The 26,849-nt window shown below is 41.3% G+C and overlaps 2 protein-coding genes across 2 annotated transcripts in view; one reads left to right on the forward strand and one right to left on the reverse strand.

Annotated features, from left to right (window-relative positions):
- The window catches only part of LOC135210142 (double-strand break repair protein MRE11-like), a 71,088-nt gene extending 61,706 nt beyond the window's left edge, over nucleotides 1-9,382 (forward strand). The window contains exon 14 of the mRNA XM_064242961.1: nucleotides 8,471-9,382. Coding sequence (XP_064099031.1) covers nucleotides 8,471-8,590 — 120 coding nt within the window. The 3' untranslated portion in view covers nucleotides 8,591-9,382. The remainder of the gene's footprint in view (nucleotides 1-8,470) is intronic.
- The window catches only part of LOC135209963 (double-strand break repair protein MRE11-like), a 185,147-nt gene that overhangs the window by 71,046 nt on the left and 87,252 nt on the right, over nucleotides 1-26,849 (reverse strand).

Raw genomic sequence — 26,849 nt, forward strand, 5'->3', positions numbered from 1 at the left:
CAGGATGAGTCTTGTTATTTTTGTTATTACGTTGATTCAAATTTGTCATCAAGCTGGCTACTTGCAAGTCACCAGTAATAGTTTTGTCTTAAAAGTAATTCTTGAATGTTATACCATTCCTTTAGGGCAAAACTTTTGTATTTATTATTTGCTTACTGGGCTTAGGCTACGTGCAAGTTGCCAGTAGATAATTGCTTTAAAAGTAGTTCTTGAATTTTACACCATTCCATTAGGCCAAAAACTTTTGCATTCATGAATTGTTTACTGGGCATAGGCATATGCCCAGCCACTGGTAATTGATTACCTTAAAAGTAATTCTTGAATGTTAAATCATTCCATTTGGCCATACTTTTGCTTTTAGGATTTGTTTACCAGCCATAGGCTATTGCAAGCTGCTGCTAAATAACCTTAAAATAATTCTTGAATGTTACACCAATCCTTTTAGGTCAAATGTTTTCAGTTAGGCCAAAACATTTGAAATTTGGTTTGTTTAGCAGGCCTGGGCTACTCATTACACTTTCCTTTGCAGAGAACTGAAAAGGAGAGAATGGTGTGTAATTTTTTGCTGTGGTGAACCTTAGGTGGAAATGTTCTTATCAGCTGAGTATTGACTACCTATTCTTGCTTCGGCATTATTTTGGAACGTTAACAGATAAGGTTAGCATGTCACACAATCATGAAAGTTCCACATCTTTAGCTCCTAGCCTCCAGCTCACATGGTGGTGACGACTGGAGCGCAGGCCACTTGCCTCCACTAGTGGTGGGCGTAATTGGTTATTGGATTTGATTACTTTGATTTTTTCCTCAGAATTCTAGTAATCAATTTCTTTTTGAATAATCAACTATTTGTAAATTATTTTTTCTTCTTTTATCACTAATTAGAAAATAAAAGCACATAGTTCTGCAATATTATAATCTGGTTTGCTTTGATACTGTAATGCTGAAACTACTTTTATATATACACATGCATTTATGTTATCTTAAAATGTATACGTGTGTGAATATATGAAATACTAATGTTATTCATACATTTTATGCATGTTTTAAATGCCCAGGTGCCTGAAATTGCTATAAAGATGTACAAAATGTAGTTAATAATCAATTACTGATTGATTATTTTTCATTAAAGTAATCATTAACCGAGATTACCAAAAACACCCACCACTAACCTCCACCCACCTCCTGCTTCCTCCTGGCTCCCTGCGCACAGGAGCAACCACCACCTACCTCTACCTGCCTCCTCCCTCCTGGGCCCAGCTCAGAGCTCGCAGTACCTGTAGCCAATTCTCTCCTGCTAATAACCGTCCTATATTATCTACTTGCTCCCGTGCCTGGCTCCCTGGCTTCCTTCCCATGCCTTTACCAGCCTTATATTTTGGTTATCGTGAATTTAACTTTGTAACAGTGAAGTGTTGTGCATTGGAAGAGGTGACTATTTGTCCCCCAATGCTCCTAGACTAAGGTCCCTGTCCCGCTCCCCCACACAGGGGAGAAGACCTACTGGAGGGCCAGGGATGTTCTAGTGGTTTACATACAGGTAGTCGCCGCCTCAATACAGCCTGTTGCTAGTCCCAGGTATTGACAGACAGCCACTGGAATGGCATCGTACTGTAAGTGTAGTAGAGAAGGTGGCTATCTGACCCCTCAGATCTCCTAGCCCTAACGTCACTGTCCTGCTCCCCTGCACTAGAGAGAAGATATACTGGCAGTCTGAGGGAGTCCTGTGGGGGGGGGAGGGGGGGTTGCCCTTGATAGTTGCCCCTTGGTTGAACCTCTAGACTATTCTCAGGTGTCGGCAGACAGCCCTAGAAAAGGTGTCTTGATGGAGGTGTAGTGTTAGACAGTCACTGGCAATGTGTCTTAATGAGTATGTGCTGTTTTGCAAAAATACACCATGTTCTTTTATGAAAGCCAGTTTCTGATTGAATACCTGCCTCCAGTCTTTCAGCTGGCTGGCACCTGACTCCGTTCACCAGACAGCCATTCTTCAGTATCAGCTTCCCATTATGAGCCTTCTAAGAAGCCTCCTCCTCTGACTTTCCTTCATCTGTTAAGTATCTCCAGGAGTTAGGGGTTTGGATTTATTTGGAAAGGAGCAGGACAGGTGTCTCTTATCAGGGGTTTGGATTTATTTGGAAAGGAGCAAGACAGGTGCCTCTTATCTTTCTCCCTTTTGGGCTTCAGTAATCTATGTCTCCATGTTGAAGAGAGACATTGCCTTAATTTGTCTCTCATCTTGTCCTTTACGAATTTGTCATTTTGTTTCATCACACAATTACAGCTGCTGTTCTCTGCTTTCTGTCTAGGAGTAGGGAGGCTAGCTTCATCTCTCAGCCTTTCTACATTTTCACTGTGGTTCCCGCTGTCACTCCTTCAGTCTGACTTCATGTCTAGATTTAACTTCGTTTCCTGGCGCCAACCAACTAGCACCAGGTGCAGATTCCCAAACACCTGCCCCCTCTTCCAGAGCACTTGGCACCATTTGTTGTCTGCTTCCACCTCTGAGTGCCTAATGCCCACTCACAGGCTAATTTTAGAGGATTGTGTTTGACCTACAGAGTTGGTCACAGTTGGTCAGTGCTTTTGGATTGAGCCCCTGTTTTTTGCTGTGCTTAAATTTTGGTAGATTATGGATTTTGCAGCCCTTTTTAAGTTTGCCAGATACAAGTTCGTTGCTACATATAGTTCCACATATGCTTCAGGCTGTACAAGGTATTATCTGTCCAGACGGGCCACAGTCAACAGCAAGTGTGCCATTTGTCTGCAGTTCACGCCATGATCCCCAATAACAAAAGAACATATTTGGTGGGCAAATCAATGAAGTTTCTGGCCATGTAAATTTTTCAGTGCACTAAAGGTCTGACAGTCATATCAAGTTGTCAGAAGAGTGTCCTTCCTTCCAAGTGGGCCTTCGATCCCTTAGTCTCTTGGGATCTGTGGGCTATATGAGGTGTGACAACTTTGGGTGCTCCAGTCCCAAACCCTCTAGTACAGGCAACATTCATCATATACAGACTGATCCTTCTTTGTCTTCCTTGCCTTACACATGATCCAGGGAAACTCTAAACAAGTTTCAGCTCATTGTAACATTTTGAGGACCCTCTTAGCCCCATTCTGTCCCACATGTAATGTCTCCTGAATCTGTGATGGTTGTTGCTAGACCCTCCAAGTTCCTCCCCAACCGTTTCTCCTCGTTCAGCCTCCCTCAGGAGATACAGTAGAACCCCAGACCTTAACGCTAATCTGGTCCAGAAGAAGAGTCAAGATGTGATTAGTTCGAGATCTGGATACATTTTTTTCATAAGAAATAGTAACTGAAAATGGATTAATCCATTCTTAGCCACCAGTTGTTACCCTAATCTTGGCTTTTTACACAAAACATTAAACATAAGTTACAGTTAAATAAGTTCAGAGTTAAATAACGTATCGTATTAGACATACAGTGGTCCTCCCGTATTTGTGGGGGATGCCTACCAGACACCCCCGTTAATAGTTAGAACCCGCGAATAGTTGGAACCCTATTAAAAATGCTTAAAACCTCCTATTTTGTTAGTTAAAACTCAAGAAAAACCCACAAAAAATGTTCATACTTACCATGTTTTTTTAATAGTTATATCACAAAAAGTGCATTTTATGATGAAATTGATGAAAAAAACCAGGCATTTGTGGATATTTCTCATAGAAAAATACCGCAAATAGGCAAATTTTCCGGGAATAATGCGGGGAAATGTTCCAGAGAGAAATCCGCGAATGTGAAAGTCCTTAAATCCGGAGAATGCGAATACGGTTGGTCCGCTGTACTTATTTTTAAATGTGCTGTTATCGGCGATAACAGCATTGAAAACCCGCTTAGCGGCACTGTTAATTGGATATCGGCGCGGGTAACCAGATACAGGCAGTCCCCGGGTTACGACAGGGGTTCCGTTCTTGAGACACGTTGTAACCCGAAAATCGTCGTAAGCCAGAACTTCATCAAAAATCCTAAGAAAACCTTACTTTCAATGCTTTGGGTGCATTGAAAACTATGTAAACTGCATTCGTATTGCATTTTTCATAAAAAAAACTTCAATTATTGATTATTTTGCATTTTTGGGGTCATATTTCTTGTGCCAGATCAGCATTGTAGGTGTCGTAACCCTGGAAATAATTTCTGATGAATATAATTGAGAAGCGCCTTAACCTCGGAACGTCGTAAGCCGAACCTGTCGTAACCCGGGTACTGCCTGTATATTGTATCAGAAAACCTGGCCTGCGTCTAGTGTAGCTGTATTACTGATGGTTGACTGAACGCCATAGGCTAGGCTAGGTAGTATGTACTGTACTGGGTAGGCACAGATCTTTTTGCTAATAATGAAATATTGAAAAACAAATTTAATTTTTAAAGTAGGTTAATAATATATTAAAGATAAGAAGCTAAATCAGTCACACAAATGCCTCTCATACTTTTCAGTAATCTCCTCAAGTCTAGTTGTGGTTCTTAACATTTTCCTCTTCTGCTTGTCTGCAATAGCTGTCTTGGGACCCATGATTGAATCAAAATACAGTCAGTTAATGGCAATCCAGTTTTATGGTGGTTGAAAATCAGCAATTTATGGCGCCATAACGGGCCAAGTTTCGGGTATCGGCACCATAAGGTCCCTATAATAGTTATGGTGCCATAACATAACTAAGATAGGTGCCATTAACTGAAACTTGGTGCCTTGAGAGCCATAAATCGCCGAGTTTCAGTTAATGATAGTGTTCGCTTATCAGTACACCGAGGAGAACAGAACCACTGCTGATAACCAGGGAATGCCTGGACAGAAAGCCACAAAAACTAAGGAAATATTCCTTTACAAGTGTGTACCTGTTCAAAACAATAGCAGCAAAGTGATCTGGCTTTAAACAAAGCATGGGAACAACACCAACTGGCAGCGTCTGACTGAAACACTTGTTTACAAAAATCATTTGGTTCATCGGGTCGGGTTCCGGTTTTTTATTCGAGCTCCAATCCAAAATTTACTAGAAATTTTGCTTGGAAATCTGATTATGTCAAGTTCTGGTATGGTTGAGGACCGGGGTTCTGTACCACCAAAGGTGGTCCGCTCTTTTCCGGACAGACTTCAAGCGTCCTGGAGGATGGTTAGTCAAAAAGGCTTTTGAATGGCAGATTACCTCTTTCCTAAGGAGGTTTATGTTCTCTAGTACTCCTTCATTTAGGAGCATATAGAGCTATGCTTAATTCAGGTTTAACCACAGGAATCTAGATTTTTTTCCCAATCTCAGTCCCTCCTCAAGTCCTTTACCTATCCAAGCAAGAAAGAAATTGACTCTGATTGCTTATTACCCTTGGTTATTTTTGCCAAGTTCAAGGGCCCATGTATGACCTAGATCCATTCTTTCTCTTTTTAGATCATTACAGAATTCCTTGACTTCCAGGAACACCTGATATCTCACGATCTCCTAACACACCTAGTGCCCAGCTCATCTGGGGCCAGGCTGTGCTCCAAGTTTCTGCCAGCTTCCAAGCTCCAAGCTAGCCTGGCACCCAGCTCCTTTGGCACCAGCCACAGCCTGGTGCCAGTTCATGCTCCGAGTGTCCACTAGCTCCAGAACTCCTGGCACCCAGCTCCTCTGATGCCAACTTATCCTCCAAGTGTCAGCTCTTGCTACAAGTGCCCAGTAGTGCTCCCCAGCTCTGAAGTAGAATAGAGAGCTTTCTGTCCAGTTGGAATTTTTCAGTAATACCCTGGACTGAACTGGAATCGGAGGACCATTCAATACCTAGGAAATTAGGGCAAAAACCCATATCTTCCTATGTCTAAACTAGTTGTCTTCCATCTTATGTGAACTTCATTTTTTAGACATTCAGTGTTTTGGAGTACGTTTTGCTTACTTTGAAGCAAAGCTAAGGGCATCAGAAGAGCCTCTATCGACCTACCGGAAATGTAAGTGATCTTTGCTTCTTACTATTTTTATGAAAGCTTAAACAGTCTTGAAATTTTCCATTAGCTCTTGACCATTTTTAGTGATTGGCTTGGCATTGCAGAAGGAAGCACAGGATGTTCTCCTACTGTCTCTTCACCTTTTTAGTAAGGTGCTGAGTTTGGAGAGCCAGGGGGTACAATGTACCTAAAGCATGTACCATCTCAGTGGATGGGTTATAGCTTTATTTCAGTGTAGGTATCAGCTTTGTCTAGTTGTTTTTATGTTGGTGTTGTGCCCAGGGCAAGGGCAGGGACCTATCATGCTTTGCTAGCTATCGGAGCAGTTCCCTTCGCTGCAAAGTTTCCCCTAAGTAGGAGGCCGCCCTTGGCTATGCTGCCACGCCACTACGAGTTAAGTTGAGCACCAACCAGAGACAGTATCCACCTTTTATCTGTTAACTGATAGAAAATGACAAGTATTGTTTTCAATGCTAACAACTTTACTATTTCAAATTCATTACATGACCTAATGTTTTGGAGTAAAATATGTCCATGATCCCACCTCCTTTCAATTTGGAGTCAGCTATGTAATTACTTTGTAAGTCACTCATATAAAAATGACATTTTTATAAGATAAAGTTTTATATATACTTATCCAGTCATTTCATGATCAGAACCCTCCCTCCTCCCCTCTGATGGACATTATGCACACAACAGAATGAGATGGTTAGGTAAGTCATTCATAATATTTCTGTTAGTAGCCAGCACTGTATACCTACACTGAGCAATCGAAGTGCTACCTTTGAAATTTAAATTTAGGCTGCCATACGTGGAAAACTAATGGCTCTGTAATTATTGGGTAAATATATATAAAATTTTATTTTATATATGTTCCTGTCAGTGATTTGTTACCTTATCAGTTTTAAATCCATCACCTTTAGTAAATGGCAGTTTTTGGGATATTGAATCTTAACAACAGCAATTGAAAACAGATTAATCCAGCTGTTGGATTGTGACATTCTTTATCCCAAAAACTGGGCCACCTTCCTGCTGTTTAGTTATGTGCCTGCTATTTCTACAGTTCATTTTACAGGTATTCCTGTTTTCCTGTTTTGTGGTAGGCTCTTGAGATATAGGTATTGCAACTCTTGCGTCTACCTAAAAGCTTGCTTCAATTAAGCCCATGATCATGAGGACAGACAATGAGAGACAAAGCATAGATATGGTTGGGGAATGCTGCTCTTTCTCTTCTTCCTCCTGTTCCTTTTCCTTACCTTACCGAGGCTACTGAAAAAGTAGAAATTCAATTCAGAAGTCTTCCCTCAGCAAGAGGTTTCATCTTATTTCACAACAGTGCCATTCTTCACAGAAGAAGGGCAACAGAGATGATCCCATTAGCAGGACAGAGTTTTTGGGTGTAGGGGAGATGTTATTCTCCCTAAACATGCTTGTAACCAATAGCTTTTCTGTGCTTCATGGGAGAGGAGGTGTATGCAGTCTTCAGCTTCCTTTCCTTTATGGTGCTAAATCATGTGCATCAAGACTGGTTATCTTATTGCACATTTCCTGTCACTCTGGAGATGAGTCCCCTTGCACTCTGTGTGCCAACTATAGTTGGATCATCCATTTGCCTTGGTGTTGTGTGAGACTTTCCATCCACATCCACTGCCCAGGTTGGTATGGTCCCTCACAGGTCAGGTTAGGGTTGTCCAAGGTTGACTCTAATGCCTATCACAAGTAAGACTTGGTTTAGTCGTCAGATATGGACACTGACCATTCAGTCATCTTATCTTCAGACAGGTGGTCTCAGTGTGATACCCTAGAAGCCACACCAGTATAGAAAACCATGAATCCAGGAAGGAGGGACAAAATGGAATCAGGGATGAAAGAATAGAACAAGCAAGCATGGGCCTCAAGAAAGCAATGTCCCCAGTCCTGTGATGACTTAAGAAAACCCAAGTACGTGCTATGCCTATATAGCCGTCATCAGAAGTAACATAAGTAAGCAGTGAAGTCTTCCTTAGAACTGGAGAATCAAGTCATGCAAATATCACTCTTAGGTCCAAGGAAGCAAGGAAGCCTTGCATGTAGATGTTAATTCAGATATCCGATACAGTTAAGAGCGCCTCACTGGCGTGGTCAGTTTGATCTTGGTCTGCCACCTCTGTGACTGCTAGTTCAATTCTCTGGCATTCCATTCAGGGTCAAAGATATGTAGTTCTGGTGATAGAAGTTCACTCTTGACGTGGTTCGGAAGTCTCATAAAGCTGTTGGTCCCGTTGTTGAATAACCACTGGTCCAATGCAACATAAAAACACCATACAAACAAACAAAAATACAGTTGAGGCTACACAGAAAAATGAGCGGTGTTGCAGACAGAATGTGGGCTGGACATGCCTGTCATTTTTCAGCTCCATAATTTCTTGTAGCAAATTAATATTAATGCATGGGCCTTATGAATTTAGAATTAGTGTTAATAGTTGCTACAATATTGTTTCATTGTTTATAATTTGATAGGACTGGGAAATACAGTAATACTGTTAATACAAACATTTTTGTTTCAGCCAAAACAGTTCAGTATCATGGATTCCTTCTCTCGTGCAAGTCAGAAGGCAAGCCAGAAAACCCCATTTGCTGTAAAGAAAAGCTCTGGTGGTGTTATATTTGACAGTGACAGTGACTAGATCTTTATAGTAGAATAAGGATTTTTAATAGACCTGTGATTCATAAATAATTGGGATGGGGAGGAATGTTTTGAAACTGGTTATTATGCATACTCCACAATTGTAAGTTCCTAAGCTATATAGTTTTATCAGTAACATATAGAATTCTAGAATATGATTAGATTATGAGAATATCTGAGTAACTTGAAAATCTGGCAGTTATATTTGTTTTCCTTATGGCAAGTTTTGATTTTAGTTACAGACCCTCCACTACTTACAAAATTTCAAATATGCAAATACTGTAGTATTATTAAGGTAAAAATGTATATGATGGATTATTTAGTGTATATTGCAAAGTTTTGAACTTATAGACCAGTACTCAGTTGTAGTTACACAGTAGTAATATGACCTTAGATACACAGTACACATGTATGTTTAATCATTGCCTTTGAAGGGAGTTTTTAAATTGAGGGCAGTCTGCTTGCATGTGGAGGAGTTTCTGTAATGAAGAATATGTTTTCTTTATTTAATTTCACTATTTAGTTTTAGTTCTATTTGTAGTTTATATTGTTTATATTGTAATGTCAGTATAGTTAGCTCAGTGTTGAAAGTACAACTTATGTGTATGTAATTTTAGAACATTTTTACCATATAATTTTTTTAACGTCAGTTTAGATTTGTGAATAAAGCAGTGCATTTTAGAGTAGTTGGATATAGTAGTTTTTGCTAACTGATCTTATGTTTTTATTTGTACCCCTTGGCCTATGATCAAGGCCATATGAATACTGCAAATAAATGTGATTTTTACATTTGGTAATTTGTTTCTCTATGTAACCTTGTGAAGAGCTACGTACTTCGTTGTACTTTAGAGTACCTTATATGAATATATTTTTCATAATTTTTTTTATGTGCATAACTTTGTGAGATATTTCTTGAAATCATTCCTTTGAGTAAAAGTTAGTGTTTATTCATGAACCTTACCTGCCAGATATATATATAGCTGTATTCTCCGAAGTCCGACAGAATTTCAAAACTCCCGGCACACGCAGTGGTTGGCCAGGTGGTAGTACCCATTCCCGCCGCTGGGAGGCGGGCGTCAGGAACCATTCCCATTTTCTGTCAGATATTTTCTGTCGCCGGTGCAGCCAACAAGTGTTTTCTGCACCTCCGTCATTGGATTTTGGAACTCTTTTGGTCACTTGAGTATCCCGATTGATTTTTTTTGGTTATTTGATTTGGATCGGTGGTTAGGCATACGCTAATTGTGGATTGGTTTTGAATTTGGCTTGATTTTTCCTTAAACTTGAGATGTCTGGATCTAGTTCGACTAGCGCCAGAGTATGTGGTGTGGAAGAATGCAAGGTGAGGCTACCGAAATCTTCGGTAGACCCTCATACAGTGTGCGCGAATTGTCGGAAACATGTTTGTGTGTTTGATGATCGCTGCAATGAATGTGAGAGTATGTCTGATTCTGCGTGGAAGGCGTATGAATCATATGTGTCTAAAATAGAAAGAGATAGGGTAAGAAGGAGTGTAACGCCAGTTACACATCCAGTGGAATTTATCCCTCCTAAACCTGTGATGCCTTCGGGCCCTACATAAGTGTCTGTGGAGGGTAATACCCTATCAATGATTCTTGAATCTTTGCGTAGCCTGGAATCAAAAGTGCAAGCATTAGAAGGTGTTAATAGTGCAGTGGTGTGTAGTGATAATGCTCCGATGTTGCGGAAGGGGGGTCGGACAACCGATCTGACGTTCCTTCGGCAAGACCTGGGGGTGCTTCCCAGGCTTCCAAAGTTCGTAAACGGATCTTGAAAGAGTGCTTTTCGTCATCAGAATCGTCCTCCCCGCGCAGCGGTTGGAGCTTTCGGAAGCGATCGCGCCCTTTGAAGAGGACAAAGACGATAGATGTCGCACAAGCGGCCGCCGCTTTTGATTCCTCAGAGGAGGACGCTGCACATCCCTTAGCCCCTTCTGTTTTGCGGTCGTCTCCAGAACAATTCGAAGACTCTCCACCGAAAAAGAGAGCAAAGGTGCAAGGTGTCGCACAGGCAACCGGCACCTTTGGTCTAAGGGAGAAAGACGCTTCACGTCCTTTCTCTTCTTCTGTTTGTGTGATCGTCGCCGAGAGGATGTCTTTTGACGACAATGCTTTTGAGCGCCCCTGGTTGCGCTAAGGATATACCTGTGGCGGTCCATGTGAGAAGGAGGAGGGCTTCCCCTCGCCCCTCATCTTCTCACAGGATCAGCCCTAAATCGAAGAAGATTGAGAATTTGCAACATCAAATTGCCTTATTAGTTGCAGAGAAAGAGGATAATTCACGTCACAGGAGGAAGGATGATACACTGCCAGTCAAGAGATCCAGGCAGTCTCCTTCTCATCGCCTCGCTTTGTCTCCTGTTACCTCGCCTTCCAGATTTCGTGACGAAGGTCTGCAGAGCACGACGTTAAGGCGGCAGCGAGACTTGACGCCAGGCCTGACGTTCGACTGGGCGCTCGGCTCAACGCCGGGCGGGACGCTCGGCTGGATGCCAAGCGTGACGCTCGGCAGGACTCTCGGCTGGACGCTCGGCTTGACGCCAGGCATGGCGCGCAGCTGGACGCACGACGTAATGTTTCTTCAGACATTCGCCGAGATTCGGAGGGTAGTAATGAATCTCAAGAAGAAAACTTGTCGGAGGAATTAACTGATGAACAATCATCAGCAGTATCTTCAGATTACCAGGTTTTGGTTCAATTGCTTCGAACCTCTTTGAAGAGAAGTTTAAAACTGAAGCCCCGCAGTCGCCTCCTTCACAATTGCTATCGTCTAAGGCTATCAAGACTCCAGGATTGTTGAAGATGGCTACTTCATTATCAACAAAAAGGGCTTTTAAGAAAATGCAGAATTGGATGGAGTCAAGAAAAGCCCGAAACAAGAACGCTTTCGCCCTACCCCCTTCAAGACTGACAGGTAAGGCAGGTCTTTGGTATGAGACAGGGGAGGAGATAGGTTTTAGAGCCCCCTCGTCGTCCCAAGGTGACTTCGCTACCTTGGTAGATGCACCGAAGAGATCCCTTTTGTCGACGACGAAAGTGCCCTGGACCCTTTCTGAGATGGACCATCATATGAAGGACTCTTCCGTACGATAGAAGTTTTCAACTTTTTGGATTGGTGTTTAGGGGTCTTGGATAACCGGTCGCGTAATCCTGATTCGCTTAGCCTCGAGGAGCTGTCCAGCGTGCTTGCATGCATGGACAAGGCCGTCAGGGATGGTTCGGAGGAGTTGACTTCGCACTTCTGCACTTCGATTTTGAAGAAGAGAGCGGCCTATTGTGGTTTTACTGCAAAGGCGGTCTCTATCTCTCAAAAGGCAGAATTGTTGTATGCGCCTCTTTCGAGCCATCATTTTCCTCAGGCTATGGTCAAAGATCTGGCTGTCAGTCTACAAGAGAAGGCTACCCAAGACCTCCTAGCTCAGTCGGCAAAGCGTACGGTTGTTTCTTCTACGTCGGCAACCGTTCAAGAAGCAGAAGCCTTTCGAGGTGGAGTTTCCTCGAGAACATCTTCTCGAGGAAGTACACGTTCCAGAGGCAGAGTCTCGGCTAAGATCAGAGGAAAGAAATGAACCAGATATCCTTCAGCCACCAGTAGGAGCCAGGCTTCGACTATTCTCAAAAGCTTGGATAGAAAGGAAGGCGGACAGCTGGTCGCTCAACGTCATCAAGCGGGGGTACAAGATTCCTTTCTTGAAACCTCCCCCACTGTGCACGACACCCAAGGATTTATCCCCTATTTACCATCAGGAGAAGCAACAAATACTTTTCGATCTGCTCGAGCAGATGTTGGAAAAGAGAGCGGTGGAACAGGTCGTAGACCTGGAATCTCCAGGCTTCTACAACAGGATATTCCTGGTGCCGAAACAGTCAGGAAGTTGGCGACCAGTCTTAGATGTGAGCAGTCTGAATCGGTTCGTACAGAAGCAGAAATTCAAGATGGAGACACCTCAGTCAGTTCTTGGGACCTTAAGACCAAACGATTTGATGGTTTCATTAGACCTTCAAAGACGCGTATTTCCACGTCCCCATCCATCCACAGTCGATGAAGTATCTTCGGTTTGTCCTAAAGGGACAGTTTATCAATTCAGGGCGCTTTGCTTCGGATTGAGCACTGCCCCTATGATCTTCACGACTTTAATGAAGAACGTGGCAGAGGTGGCTTCATCTTGCAAATATCAGAGTCTCTATGTACCTGGACGACTGGCTCATTCGTGCCTCCACTCAAACGCGGTGTCTGAAGGATCTTCAAACAACTTTATCGTTGGTGAAGTCCCTGGGACTACTGGTGAATTTCGAAAAGTCACATCTGATTCCAACCCAATCCATCTGTATCTGGGGATTCAGATGGATTCAGTGGCTTTTCGAGCTTTTCCGTCCCAGGGACGTCAGCAGCAATGTTTAGACAAAGTGACAGCCTTCCTAAGGAAAGATTCGTGCTCGGTGAGGGAATGGATGAGCCTGCTGGGGACCATTTCCTCGCTGGAGAAGTTTGTTTCCTTGGGGAGACTGTACCTCAGACCGCTACAATTTTTTCTCAAGGAAAATTGGAAAGAAAGCAAGAATCTGGATATGAGCTTAAAAATTTCAAGAGAGGTAAAACATCACTTAAAATGGTGGCTAGATCCAGTGAAGTTGTCGGAGGGCGTGTCTCTCAAGCTTCAGAGCCCCGACCTAGTGTTGTTCTCCGACGCGTCCACCACGGGGTGGGGAGCAACATTAGGGGGGGAAGAAGTGTCAGGCACCTGGAGAGGGGAACAGGTGTCCTGGCACATAAACCTAAAGGAAATGGCAGCCATCTTTTTAGCTCTCCAGTTTTTCCAAGAAAAAGTCTCTCATCGAATAGTCCAAGTTAACTCAGACAACACCACAGCTCTGGCGTACTTGAAGAAGCAGGGAGGAACACAGTCTCGGTCCCTTTTTGCACTGGCAAAGGAGATCTTGCTGTGGGCAAGGGCACTGGACGTCACGATCCTTACAAGGTTTGTAGCAGGAGTAGAGAACGTCCGGGCAGATCTCCTCAGCAGACGAGGTCAGCTTCTGCCAACCGAGTGGACTGCATCAGGAGGTATGCCAAGAGCTGTGGGGGTTATGGGGACGTCCGCTAGTGGACATCTTTGCGACGTCCAGAACGAAGAGGCTTCCACTGTACTGCTCCCCAGTACTCGACCCAGCGGCAGTGGCGATAGACGCACTTCTCTGGGACTGGACGGGGATGGACCTGTACGCCTTTCCCCCGTTCAAGATCCTAGGGGAAGTCATGAGGAAGTTTGCGGCGTCGGAAGGGACGAGAATGACTTTGATCGCCCCGTTCTGGCCGGCGAGAGACTGGTTCACAGAGGTCATGGCCTTCGTAGTAGACTTCCCGAGGACGCTTCCAGTAAGGACAGATCTACTCAGACAGCCCCACTTCGAGAGGTACCACAGAAATCTCTCCGCTCTGAGTCTGACTGCATTCAGACTATCCAAAAGTTGGCCAGAGCGAGAGGCTTTTCTAGTCAGTGGCGAAAGCTATCGCCAGTGCAAGAAGAGCTTCATCCAATGCAGTGTACCAATCGAAGTGGGCAGTCTTCAGGAGTTGGTGCAAGAAGAACGGCATTTCCTCCACCACGACCTCTGTGAGCCAGATTGCTGACTTCCTTTTATATCTGAGAAGGGATCTAAAACTTGCAGTCTCTACAATCAAGGGTATAGGAGTGTGCTTTCAGTTGTCTTTAGGCACAGAGGCCTGGATTTGGCGGACAACAGAGACCTTCACGATCTCTTGAGATCTTTTGAAACAACGAAGGTTCAACAACCCAGGTTGCCGTCTTGGAACTTGGATGTAGTTCTGAAGTTCCTCATGTCCAGTCCATTCGAACCTATGCATATGGCTTCCCTGAAGGATGTTACTAGAAAAGCTATCTTCCTGACTGCTCTGGCGACGGCGAAGAGAGTCAGCGAGGTGCAAGCGATTAGCAAATACGTGGCTTTAAAGGTTATAACGCGGTCTGTTCCTTGAGCCCAGCGTTCCTGGCAAAAAATGAAAATCCGTCCAACCCTTGGCCTAGGACCTTCGAAATTAAAGGGATGGCCGAAATCATTGGGCGCGAGCCAGAGAGATTTCTGTGCCCTGTCAGGGCTCTAAAATTCTACCTAAAGAAGACTAAGGATTGTAGAGGTCTTTCGGATAACTTGTGGTGTTTGGTAAGGAAGCCAAATTTACCAATGTCGAAGAATGCTTTGGCTTTTTTCTTGAGGGACACCATCAAGGAAGCGCATTCATCCTGTCAAGACAGTGATATGAAAATGTTGAAGGTGAATGCGCATGAAGTGAGGGCTATTTCTACGTCGGTAGCCTTCCAAAAGAACATGGCACTTAATGACATCTTGAATGCCACATTTTGGCGTAGTAATTCAGTGTTTGCCTCTCACTACCTTCGGGAGGTGAGGACTACATACGAGAACTGTTGCTCTTTGGGCCCATATGTCGCAGCAGACACTATATTGGGTACAGAGAGTAGCACTCTTCCTATCATTTAGGAAATAATATGTTAGTTTGGACTTTTTAATTTTATTTCTTTTTATTTTTTATTTTTAGTTTATTATGCTTATTTAGGTGTTTAGTTTATTGTGGTCTTGGGTCGGCCGCCTTAGGCGGACTTCCCTCCATTAGCCTTGGTTATACGAAGTTTAACCAGATAGGCTAGGTCAGGTGGTAATGTTTTTGCTTCGCCCTCATAATAGGGTAAATGTTTTTGTCACATTGTGGTCATGTACCCGTTGACAAATCATCTGGAGCGCACCAGCTATATAGGTCACGTCCTTGCTGGCACCTCCAGTGAAGCATTAACAGCATTCGGTGTCTAATCAACACCTATATGATCTGTCACATTGTGGTCACGCTCCCCGTGACAGTTCATTAGAGCGCACCAGCTACACAGGTCACGTCCTTGCTGGCACCTCTAGGAATGCATTACCCAAAAAATTGGAGGTCTATAATGTAGGATCTAGTTGTTTTGTGGTCACGCCCCCGTTGACAGATCCTCTAGAACTCAACAGCATCGCAGGTCACTACCTTGCTGGAGTCTCTAGTAAAGCAGAAGCAGACTTGGGTGACGGTACTCACGAAGTCAGCTATGCTAACAGGTAAGGAACCAAGATATCAATCATGTAAATGGAATTGTTTCCCAAAATCCGAGTCTGTCTCCCCCTTCCTCCAAAGGTGGGATTCAGCTATATATATATCTGGCAGGTAAGGTTCATGAACAAAATGATATTGTTATGATACAATAAAGTTTGTTCATACTTACCTGGCAGATATATATAATCAAAGTGCCCACCCACCTCCCCTCAGGAGACAGTGGCACTAGAAATATCTGACAGAAAATGGGAATGGTTCCTGACGCCCGCCTCCCAGCGGCGGGAATGGGTACTACCACCTGGCCGACCACTGCGTGTGCCGGGAGTTTTGAAATTTTGTCGGACTTCGGAGAATACAGCAGATATAATTGTAATTATATCTGCCAAGTAAGTATGAACAAACTTTATTGTATCATAACAATATCATTTTCCTAATGGAATCCCCCTCTTTTCAGGACCACCTTGATGTGGTGAGGGGGCTCTTGAACCTCAGGAATTTTTTCCTAAGTTTGATCCCAAGAGTCCCACATGACATTATATAACTTTCTTTTGATTAATATTTGTGGATTTTTCCACTTTTGTCATAATTTTTCAGGCGGAACTATTCTGTAGAGCTGGACTACAGATTCCAAGGGGCTTGTTCTTGGAATAGAACTCTTGGCATTCTGTCCAGTTTGCCCATTATGTGATTAGCATGGGGATAAAAGTATTATTGTAATACTCATAGTCCTAGCAAGCGGGTTTTGATTACACTTGGGCCATACTAATCATGTTATGGCATCCCCTTTATGAGGTAGGGTAGGGGTGTGGACATTTGGAATTCAATTCTCACTTGTGCCATTGGTGGAAGATTTCACTAAATTTAAGTACCACTGGACCCCATGATGGAAAAACTCTGGCACAATTGACAACTATTGGCAGTTCACTCCCAAATCTCTTTTGTACCACTTCAAATAATGAAAATAATAATGAGGAACAGCCTGCTCTAAATACAATTTAAAATCCATATTGCCCATTAGGGTGCGTGGAAGGTCAGAAAGAAGCAAACAGAAACCAGATGGTGGGCACTAGTATCACAACTATGGAGCCCTATATAATAAACAACAATTCTGAATTACTAAAGACAAGTAATATCCCACCAATACAGAAAAGTGGGGCAATTCAAATAGACAAGCAGCAAACATTAAGCAACGACCAAAAAAATACAAAACTTACAGACTGAACCCCACATTGGCACACTTTAATGACCTCTTTGGACCTGAAAACTGGCCAAGGTTTCTGGTCCTCAAAACTGAAAACAAAATTCCAGTGGCTGTACTAGAGAACAAACTGCTCAACATACATCCAACATAGGATATGGAATGCAGACACATCAAAGATAGTAATTGGTTAATCCAAGAAACCAACAAAGACTAATCCACTGCCTATTTAAACATAAAAGAAATAAATACTAATGTCAAAATAACCTACAAGCCACGTTACACTGAATTATGTGCAGGATACAGTCATTCTACCCAATAATGAACATGAAGAGCTTCTTTCAAAACTAATACTACTAAACTCCTTAAAATTAAGATATACCAACATCCATGATCTGGAAATATACTTAGTTCCAAGTACAGTGGTACCTCGACATACGAAAGGCTCAACTTACGAAAAACTCGAGATACGAAAGCAAATACGAAAAATTTTACAGCTCTACATACGAAAAGTTTTCAAGATACGAAAGGTTGTTGCTGTAAAGTCCCGAGATTCGCCTGGACCACCGAGAACAATTTTAAAACTCCCGCGCCGCCAACTGAGTAAACTCGCCACCATCCTTCCGCTCTCCCATTGGTTCCTGATGCTAGTCACCCCATAAGGTCCTGCTCTCCTATTGGTCAGCATCTACCCCTTGTGCTTTAAGTATTCTATTGGTAAAAGGATGCTGTAAATTGAAAAACGTATTCATGCAATACATTTAATAAAAAAAAAACATTAGGTAAAGATAGAATAAAGAATAGAAATGAATGGTTATTATACTGTTTGGTAGTTTCAGTAGTTGAAGAGAGATAATGAAAATTTATGACTTATTGTGCAAAGTGATTGCTTGGCGATCGTTCGATACTCGTAAGTGCTGGATGTAAACAGAAGTTTGGAAGCTTTTTTTTGTTGGTTTATTATAGTTAATGGTTACTTAATAATTATTTGAAATGAGTACATGCAATACATTTAATAAAAAAATTGTGAATTAGATATCATAAAATATAAAATAAATCAGACTGCCAACAAATACGTATTTTTTAGAATTCTTCTGTTTTATTATTACGTTACGTATACGTATGTTTCATTATAGCTGTCAGTAACTCGGTATCTCCATTAGGTAAAGATAGAATAAAGAATAGAAATGAATGGTTATTATACTGTTTGGTAGTTTCATTAGTTGAAGAGAGATACTAATGAAAATTTATGGCTTACTGTGTGCTAGGAAAAATGATTGCTTGGCGTTCGTTCGATACTCATAAGACGGGTAAGAGCTGAATGTAAACAATCGATTGGAAGGTTTTTTTTTTTTTTTTTTTTTTTTTTTTTTGTGTGTATTATAGTTAATGATTAATTAATAATTATTTGAAATGAGTACATACTGATTATTTATACATTTTATTGGCATATTCTAAGCTTTTAGCTTCTTAGGTTTAGATGTCAGGATCATAGACTAGGCTACAGTAGCAACTGCTAACATAGGCTAGGCTTATTGCTAAGGGACATATGCTAAAGTCCTAATATATGCAGTAAAAATGGGGTTGAACATTACATGCAGTTGAATATTGCTCAAGTATGTACAGTATTTTGCCTTTTTGGAGTCATATTTCTTCCGTCGGATCGGCGTCGTAACCCTAGAACATGTGTTTTAGGCCTGGAAATATAATTTACTGGGGTGTTTTTGGAGGGCTTGGAACGGATTAGCCATTTTACATGTAAAATGTGGTCCAAGATACGAAAACTTCATGATACGAAGGGCGCCTCGGAACGGATTAATTTCGTATCTCGAGGTACTACTGTAGGAGGGACATAAATACAGATATCAGCATTGCCAAAATAAAATTTACAGGCCAAGATCTCCCTTTTCAAATGAAAATTCTTGGACAAAATAGAGAAGTTCGTCCATTCATTCCAAAACCACTAAAGTGTACATAGTGCTCAAAGTATGTACATATATAAAAAATTCCGTAATAAGGCAATATGTGCAGTCTGTACATCAAGTAAACATACCACCAATTGGAAATGTAATTACCCAAAATGTTCTATTAACTGTGGACTACCCCACCATGTTAAATCTAAGGAATGTTCCTTTTTTCAAATATAACACGGAGCTACAGTTATTAATAAATATAACTGGAGTGACAGTCAAAGAAGCTAGACTTGAGCTAAAAGTAAGAGGAGTCAATAATCCATCCAAAAATCACTCTTACTCAACTGTAACTAAAAATCAAAATACCTATCACATCAATCAACTAAATAATATGGACATACACAGTGGTTCTCATATCAATGATAATACAAAAACTCAAAATAAGCATGACACCATACCCAATAATACTTCTACTAACATTGAAGATTTAAATATTCATGAAAACGATTCTTTAATGGAAGAGGAGTCAGACAATAATATAGTAATAATAATGATAATCAAAATAACAAAAAGAAAAGAACACTGGAACTAACCCCACCTAAAGGGAAAAAAGCAAATCTATTCAAAGAAATCCCAACTTCACCAGGAGAACATTAAAAAAAAAAGAGATTATTTTATCCTCATCACAAGTTGAAATACACCCTTATCCTGAGTCCCAGCACTTGGGACAGACTGTGTGAATAATAGTGTCCCCAATTCTAATACTAGTGAAAATCAAAACATCAAACGAAACCAAAATATAACAACCATTACAAGCCAACCATCCACAAGACCCAGATGTTCCACTGGTGGCAATAAATTGAGTGGCCCCCCAAACAAGAATTCTTTATCACAATAAAGGGAACCCATAGAATTATAAAACCAGAAAATTCTGAAGCTAGAAGATCAAATGCTTCGAACAAAGAAGCTGAACCAGTGGCTAACATCTCCAAACATGCTTCATCTTGTGGTTGTAATTAGTGCTTCATAATTACTTGCAACAGCTACCCACCAAGACAGAGGACACAATACATAATTGTATAGAAAATGTTACTAAATTACAAAGATGCCCATTATCACACCAGCATGAGAAGAAATTATGTTCTGAATCCATAAAATACAAAAAGGAAATTATAAAATCAAAGATAGACTCATTAATATTTAATTATGAAAAACAAACAACTGCTGAATCTAATAATCAGCGTACAAATACATCAGTAAAAAAAGTCACAAATCAATTCAAATGCATACAAACTATGAGACAAAGTATAATCAGCAGTCAACTTACAGAATTTAACTCCAATTCCTCCAGTAATGAAATGTAAAATTTTTCTGTGGAACATAACGAACTTCTAAAAAGAATCTGTTTAGGTGAACTAAAAAGAATTGTATGAGAACACAATCATATGTGCATATGTCTACAGTATATAGGAAGTAACCCTACAAATATCCAACACTATAAAATTGCCTGTTATTCAATAACAGATGGTGGAAAATTAGGCACGGCTATATAGTAATAGCATAACATATGAACATTTCAACATACCATCTATGTCATATCGAATAACAGCTATTAAACTGTATATGCCTGACAAAAGTAAAATCACTATTTGTAATTTCTATAACCAACCAAATTTCAATGCAAATTTCAGTGATTTTTCTGAACTTATTAACAATAGTATACACGAACCCCTAATTATAGTAGGAGATTTTAATGCACATACTAATCCTTTATGGGATACTAATAACCCCACTGACATATCTGGAACCCACACAGAAAAAACTGTAATGAAACACAACCTGTCTTGTCTCAATGAAAGTGAGGTTCCAACATATTTTTCCAATACACACCTAACCTTTTTCTCTATTGACATTTCGTTATATTCAAATGATGTAGTCGAGAAATTTGAATGGAATGTCCTAGACGACTCATTCACAAGGGAGCACTTCCCAATCGTTCTGAACTACTTAAGTAATACCAAAATATTGCCATCTACAAGATATAATATCCAAAAAGCTAATTGGGATAAATATTTCCTATAGTACACCTGAAACATACCACCATTCCCACATAATGAAGATCACAGTACTACATGTGAATCCTTCTCAAACTTCATAATAAATGCTGCAGATAAAAGCATTCCAAAAACCAAATCACATTCCTAAAAATCTCCTGTCCCATGGTGGAACCCAACCTTAACAACCTTAAGTAAAATAAAACATATATGTATTGGGTCGCAATCTTAACAGACTCAAAACTCACCTTAAATCACTCGACAAAATGCCCTATAATATAAACATTAAACAAAATAGTTACGTATAACAAATATAACAATTAACCACATTAAACCACTATGTAACAAATATACAGCCAAATTTAGAAAAACAGTAATAGCTGAAAAAAATAGCATCATGGAAAGAATATCTCAAACATATCTTCAAACACATCCACAGGGGATATCTGGCAAAAGATAAGGAAAATCAATGGAAAACATAAGACCTCCAAAAAGTACAGTACATCTAAATGGAAAAGTATACCATGATACTTATGAAATATCAAATATAATTGGAAAACATTTTGAAAACATCAGTGCTGACTAGCCTAAATATTAGCTGCTATAGCTAAATCATATTTATTAACATTTTATAATAGTATTTGGCTAAAACGTGTCTTTCCTGATAAATGGAAACATACCATAATAATCCAATAAATAAACCAGGAAAAGATAAAAGTAATCCATCCAATTATAGACTGATATCCCTAACAAGCTGTCTATGCAAGATCTTAGAAAAATTGGTTAATGCATGACTAACGTATGTAATAACCAAATAATCCATTTTAAAACCAACACAATCAGGTTCAATAGCTGGCAGATCAACCCTGGATCCCTTAACACATTTAGAAGATCATATAAAAAAGGTTTTGAACAAAAAAATTAACAGAAGCTATATTTTTTTATGTAGAAAAAGCTTACAACTCAACATGGAAACATCATGCAAAAACTCCACTCCAAGGGATTAAGAGGCCACTTACCGATATTTATCAAGAACTTTTTAACAAGCAGAACTCTTCAAGAAAGAGTTGAAAATTCCTACTCAGAAACCCATAAACTTGAAGAAGGAATCCCTCAAGGTAGTGTCTTGAGCTGTACATTGTTTGGTTTAGCAATTAATGACATTACTGTAAATTTACCAAGAGGTGTAAAAAACAGTTTATGTGTTGATGACTTTGCTATCTACTATACGAGTAGCAGTTTGAGACTTGCTCAAAGAGTTCTCAATGCTGCCATTTCAGATATATGTAGTTGGACAAATTCAGTTGGATTTAAATTGTAAACTTAAAACAAAAGCTATCATCTTCTACAAAGACAAAAGATGGCTGAAGAACCAAACAATCAAACTTCACCTTTATAGCACTGAAATACAATTTTGTAAAATATCAAATATCTAGGAGTGGTATTTGATCAACATTTAAATTGGAAAGAGCACATCAAATACATTAAAGCCAAAGGCATCAAAGTCCTTGTCATATTATAGAGGAGTTATAGAGTTCCATTTGACAACGTCTGTGTGTGCGTGTGTGTGTGTGTGAGAGAGAGAGAGAGAGAGAGAGAGAGAGAGAGAGAGAGAGAGAGAGAGAGTGTAATTGCTGTATGGATAGTTAACGACTGAATTGGCTGTTGGTGAATTTCTGGGTTGTCTGCTGTTGCTGTTGGAGTTTAGAGTTCTTTGTTTTGAGTTAGTCTTTAGTCAGAAGCTGTGATAATCAGTAGTGTTGGCAGCGGTCTTTGGAACGTGTTGAGGGCATTGAAGTTATTTAAGTAGTGTGTTATTGGTTTGTTGCTGATTGTTGTTGGGTTTGATATTGTTTGCTTTGGAGTTATTGTGCCTGTGTTGGTGAATTTGTTGTGCTTGTGAGTTTTTGTTGGATTATGTGTGAGTTGTTGTTGTTGTTGGTGAGCTGTTGTGATTCCTTGGTGTTGTTGGTGGGTGTGTGTGTTGCCTTTTTGTGTTATTTTTTGTGTTAGTGATTGTTTGTGCAGTGGTCTTTTGTTGTGGTTGTGTTCCTTGTTTGTTGTTGTGTCGTTGAGTTCCTTGTTGTTTGCTGTGTTGTTGAGTTGTGGGGTTGTGGTTCTTGGTTGTTGTTGTTGTTGGATCTCCGTGACCTCGACCGGCAGACTGCACAGCATAGCCCAGAATATCTGGAGTTGGGTGAGTACATGTGTTTGTTTGTTTGTTTTTTTCTTTGTTCTGTGTAGGTATAGGTCAATTGTCCTGCTTGTATTCTGTAGTGTAAAGAGGAAAGTGTGACTGAGGGTGGGTTTGGTAGCTGGAGTGATTAGGTTTATGTGGGGGGGGGGGGGGGGTGGGGGGGGGGGGGGATTTACCCACTTGTTTTTTAAAGCTTGTGATCCTGCCACATTATATTTTGGCGCCCGAACAGGGACTGTTGGTGCGGCAGCTGTAGGACAATTGGGGTATTGAGTTGTGTGATTGGTGGGAAAGTGAGGATGGAAGGGTTGAAGGAGATAGAGAGGCTGAAGGAGTTACAGTTGGTGAGGGAAGCTAAGGAAAGATTGGAAGTGGAGAATGAGAGGTTAAGGGTAGAGTGTAAGGAGCTGAAGAGCGAGTTAGAGGAAATGAGAGGAATGCTAAGGAGTGCAAAAGTGGAAATGAAAGAAGAGGGGAAAGGAGCGGAAGAGAGAATGGTTGAGAAAATGGACGAAAAATTCGGGGTAATGATGAATTCAGTGCAAGAGATGATGCAGGAAATGATGAAGGGATTCATGGGAGAGGGAGCTGTAGGAGGTAGGCCTCTGGGTCTTGTGACGGGACAGGAGTGGTATAGAAAGTGAAAGAGCGAGTGGATGAGAGTACGTGTGACGAAGGTGATTTGGTTGTGATAGGTAAGGGGAAGACATAGGATAAGGATAAACTTGAGGACAAGAATAAGAAGGGGGCTGAGGAAAAGAAGAAGACTAAGGGAAAGAAGGTTAGTAAGGGTGACAGACAGGATGAGACTTGGACTGAATACACTGGGGAAAGGGCTGAGAGTGATTTAGATAGTGGTGATTGGAAACAGGTTGGTAGAAAGAAGGGTAAGAAGAGCATAATCAGGAGTATGGATGTGAGTATGGAAGTTGTATTCGCTGTATTCGGAAGAGGGAAAGAGGGGTCAGAATGAAAGTAGTGAAAGTGAGAGTGAGATTGAGCAGGAAGTACGAAAGGCTGTGTATATGAGAGTGGTACCCCGACGTGCACAATACGAGGAATATGATGTAGGGACATGGGGGACTTTTTTTAAAGAATATGAGAAGTATTGTAGGGCAAAGCATGGGGATAATAAGAGAGTCTGGGCAAGAGAGTTAGGTAGTTTTTTGACAGGATTTTTGTTGAATGTGTATGGGGTTATGATGAGTGTAGGGAATGTGCTGTATGAGAGTGTGAAAGCTAGGATTGTAGAACAGGCAAAGAGGATAAAGAGCAGCGTTAGATATAGGAGAAAGCAAGATTTTGAAGAGGCAGGAATGAATGTTGGTGAGTTGTTGTCGATGTATGTGTGCAGGTTAGAAACATTAGCCAGGAAAAAGTTTGGGGACAAAGGGATAAATGAGTGTATTGAGTTAGTGCAAAAGTTGTTGGCGACTTTACCAGAGAGTGTATATGAGGTTATGAATCTGAAACATAAGGAGAAAATGCGATGGACAAATGAAAGGTTGACATGGAACGACATTTTATAAATAGTAGAAGATTACGAGTTAGATAGGTTTATGAAAGAGAGTAGGAGTTAGTATTAGGACTGAAGTAGCTGAGGTTGTACCAGAGTTTAAAAGCTATAGGGAGGCAGTTTTGGGAGGGCCGAGGCGAATGGCAGAGCGAGTGGTAAATAGGAGCGTTAGGGCAAGTAACGAGAGTGTAGTTAGCCCTAAAAGAGATAGGAGTGCGAGTGTTGGAAGAGTAGGATCAGTTAGTTGTGAGCGAGAGCAACAGTGTTATAGATGTGGTAAGCCAGGACACAGGAAGAATGAATGTCGGTGGGCGTTAGGGGCGTGCTTTGGGTGTGGGCAAACGGCATTTAGTGCGCGAGTGTACGAAGGATAAGGATATCAAATGTTATAGGTGTGGACAGGCAGGGCACATAGCTAGTGGATGTCGGGGTACCCGTATGAACGTGGTTTGCGGCAACTGCGGGAAGAACGGGCATTATGTTAGGATGTGTAAAGAACAGCGTGCGAAATGTGTTGAATGTGGAATGGAAGGTCATGTGCGAGTGTGTAGGCAAAAGAGGATGAGTCAAGTTGGGAATTCGGGAAACTAGGTGTTAAGGGGATTCAGTTGGGTGGGTCCTCTAGTATGCGACAGTATGTTCGGTAGAATGTGATGAGTGAGTGGTTGAAGGTGAATAAATGTGAGCTGAGTGTCAGTGAGCAAATGGGTCTGGAAGATCGGCAGTTGGTGATGGTTGAGTATGGAAGAGAGCGGAAGAAGGTAAGGAAAGGGAATGAAAGGGAGACGTGAGCTGCATGATAGAGGGGTTTGTTAGTGTTAGGGTGAAAATGGGGGATAAGGCATGTAATACAGATGACTTTAAGGGGAGGAAAATAACATATAGCATGTTTGGGTTTGAATTGTCAGGGTTTAGTGAAGTTTGACCAGGAATAGAATCAGGTGGTAAGGATGTAGTTGGCAGTATGAATGAGTCTCTTCGGGAGTTTGGCAGGAGTGTAAATGAGGTAAGTGATTTGGTGGCAGAGTTACAAGAGATATTCGGACAAAAGTTAGAAGGGGTAGATGAGATAGTGAATGGGATTTGGGAGGATCTTAGTGAGGGAGATGGTAATGGTAGTCTGACTGGAAGTGGTCTGGGAGAAATTGATGGCGGTGTAACTGAGTGTGTGTGTGAGGGCCCTCAAACAAGATCCAAGGGGCCTGTGTCCGAGCGTCCGTGGGTGTTGCGGAAGGCTATTTAGTAGGGGTGTTGTGAGTGTAAGGAGACGTCAAATGTAATGGGGGAGGAAATATGGAGGAGTTATGGAGTTCTATTTGACAACTTCTGTGTGTGTGAGAGAGAGAGAGTGTGTGTAATTGCTGTATGGATAGTTAACGACTGAATTGGCTGTTGGTGAGTTCTGGGTTGTCTGCTGTTTTGCTGTTGTATTTAAGTTCTGTGTTTTGAGTTAGTCTTTAGTCAGAAGCTGTGATAATCTGTAGTATTGGCAGTGGTCTGTGGAAAGTGTTGAGGGCATTGAAGTTATGTAAGTAGTGTGTTATTGGTTTGTTGCTGATTGTTGTTGGGTTTGATATTGTTTGCTTTGGAGTTGTGCCTGTGTTGGTGAATTTGTTGTGCTTGTGATTTTGTGTTGGATTATGTGTGAGTTGTTGTTGTTGGTGAGCTGTTGTGATTCCTTGATGTTGTTGGTGGGTGGGTGGTGTTGCCTTTTTGTGTTATTTTTTGTGTTAGTGATTGTTTGTGCAGTGGTCTTTTGTTGGTTGTTGTTTCCGTTCCTTGTTTGTTGTTGTTGTTGTTGAGTTTCCTTTGTTGTTTGCTGTGTTGTTGAGTTGTGGTTGTGTTCCTTGTTTGTTGTTGTGTTGTTGATTTCCTGGTTGTTTGCTGTGTTGTTGAGTTGTGGTTGTGTTCCTTGTTTGTTGTTGTGTTGTTGAGTTTTGGGGTTGTGGTCCTTGTGTGTTGTGTTGTGGTCCTGGGTTGTTGTTGTGGTTCTTGGTTGTTGTTGTTGGTTTCTCCGTGACCTCGACCGGCAGACAGCACAGCATAGCCCAGAGTATCTGGAGTTGGGTGAGTACATTTTTTTTTTCTGTGTGTAGGTATAGGTCAATAATTATTGTCCTGCTTGTATTCTGTAGTGTAAAGAGGAAAGTGTGACTGAGGGTGGGTTTGGTAGCTGGAGTGATTAGGTTTATGTTGGGGGGGTTTACCCGCTTGTTTTTTAAAGCTTATGATCCGGCCACAA

This window comes from Macrobrachium nipponense, chromosome 39 (genome assembly GCF_015104395.2).
Source record: "Macrobrachium nipponense isolate FS-2020 chromosome 39, ASM1510439v2, whole genome shotgun sequence".
Classification (NCBI taxonomy): domain Eukaryota; kingdom Metazoa; phylum Arthropoda; class Malacostraca; order Decapoda; family Palaemonidae; genus Macrobrachium; species Macrobrachium nipponense.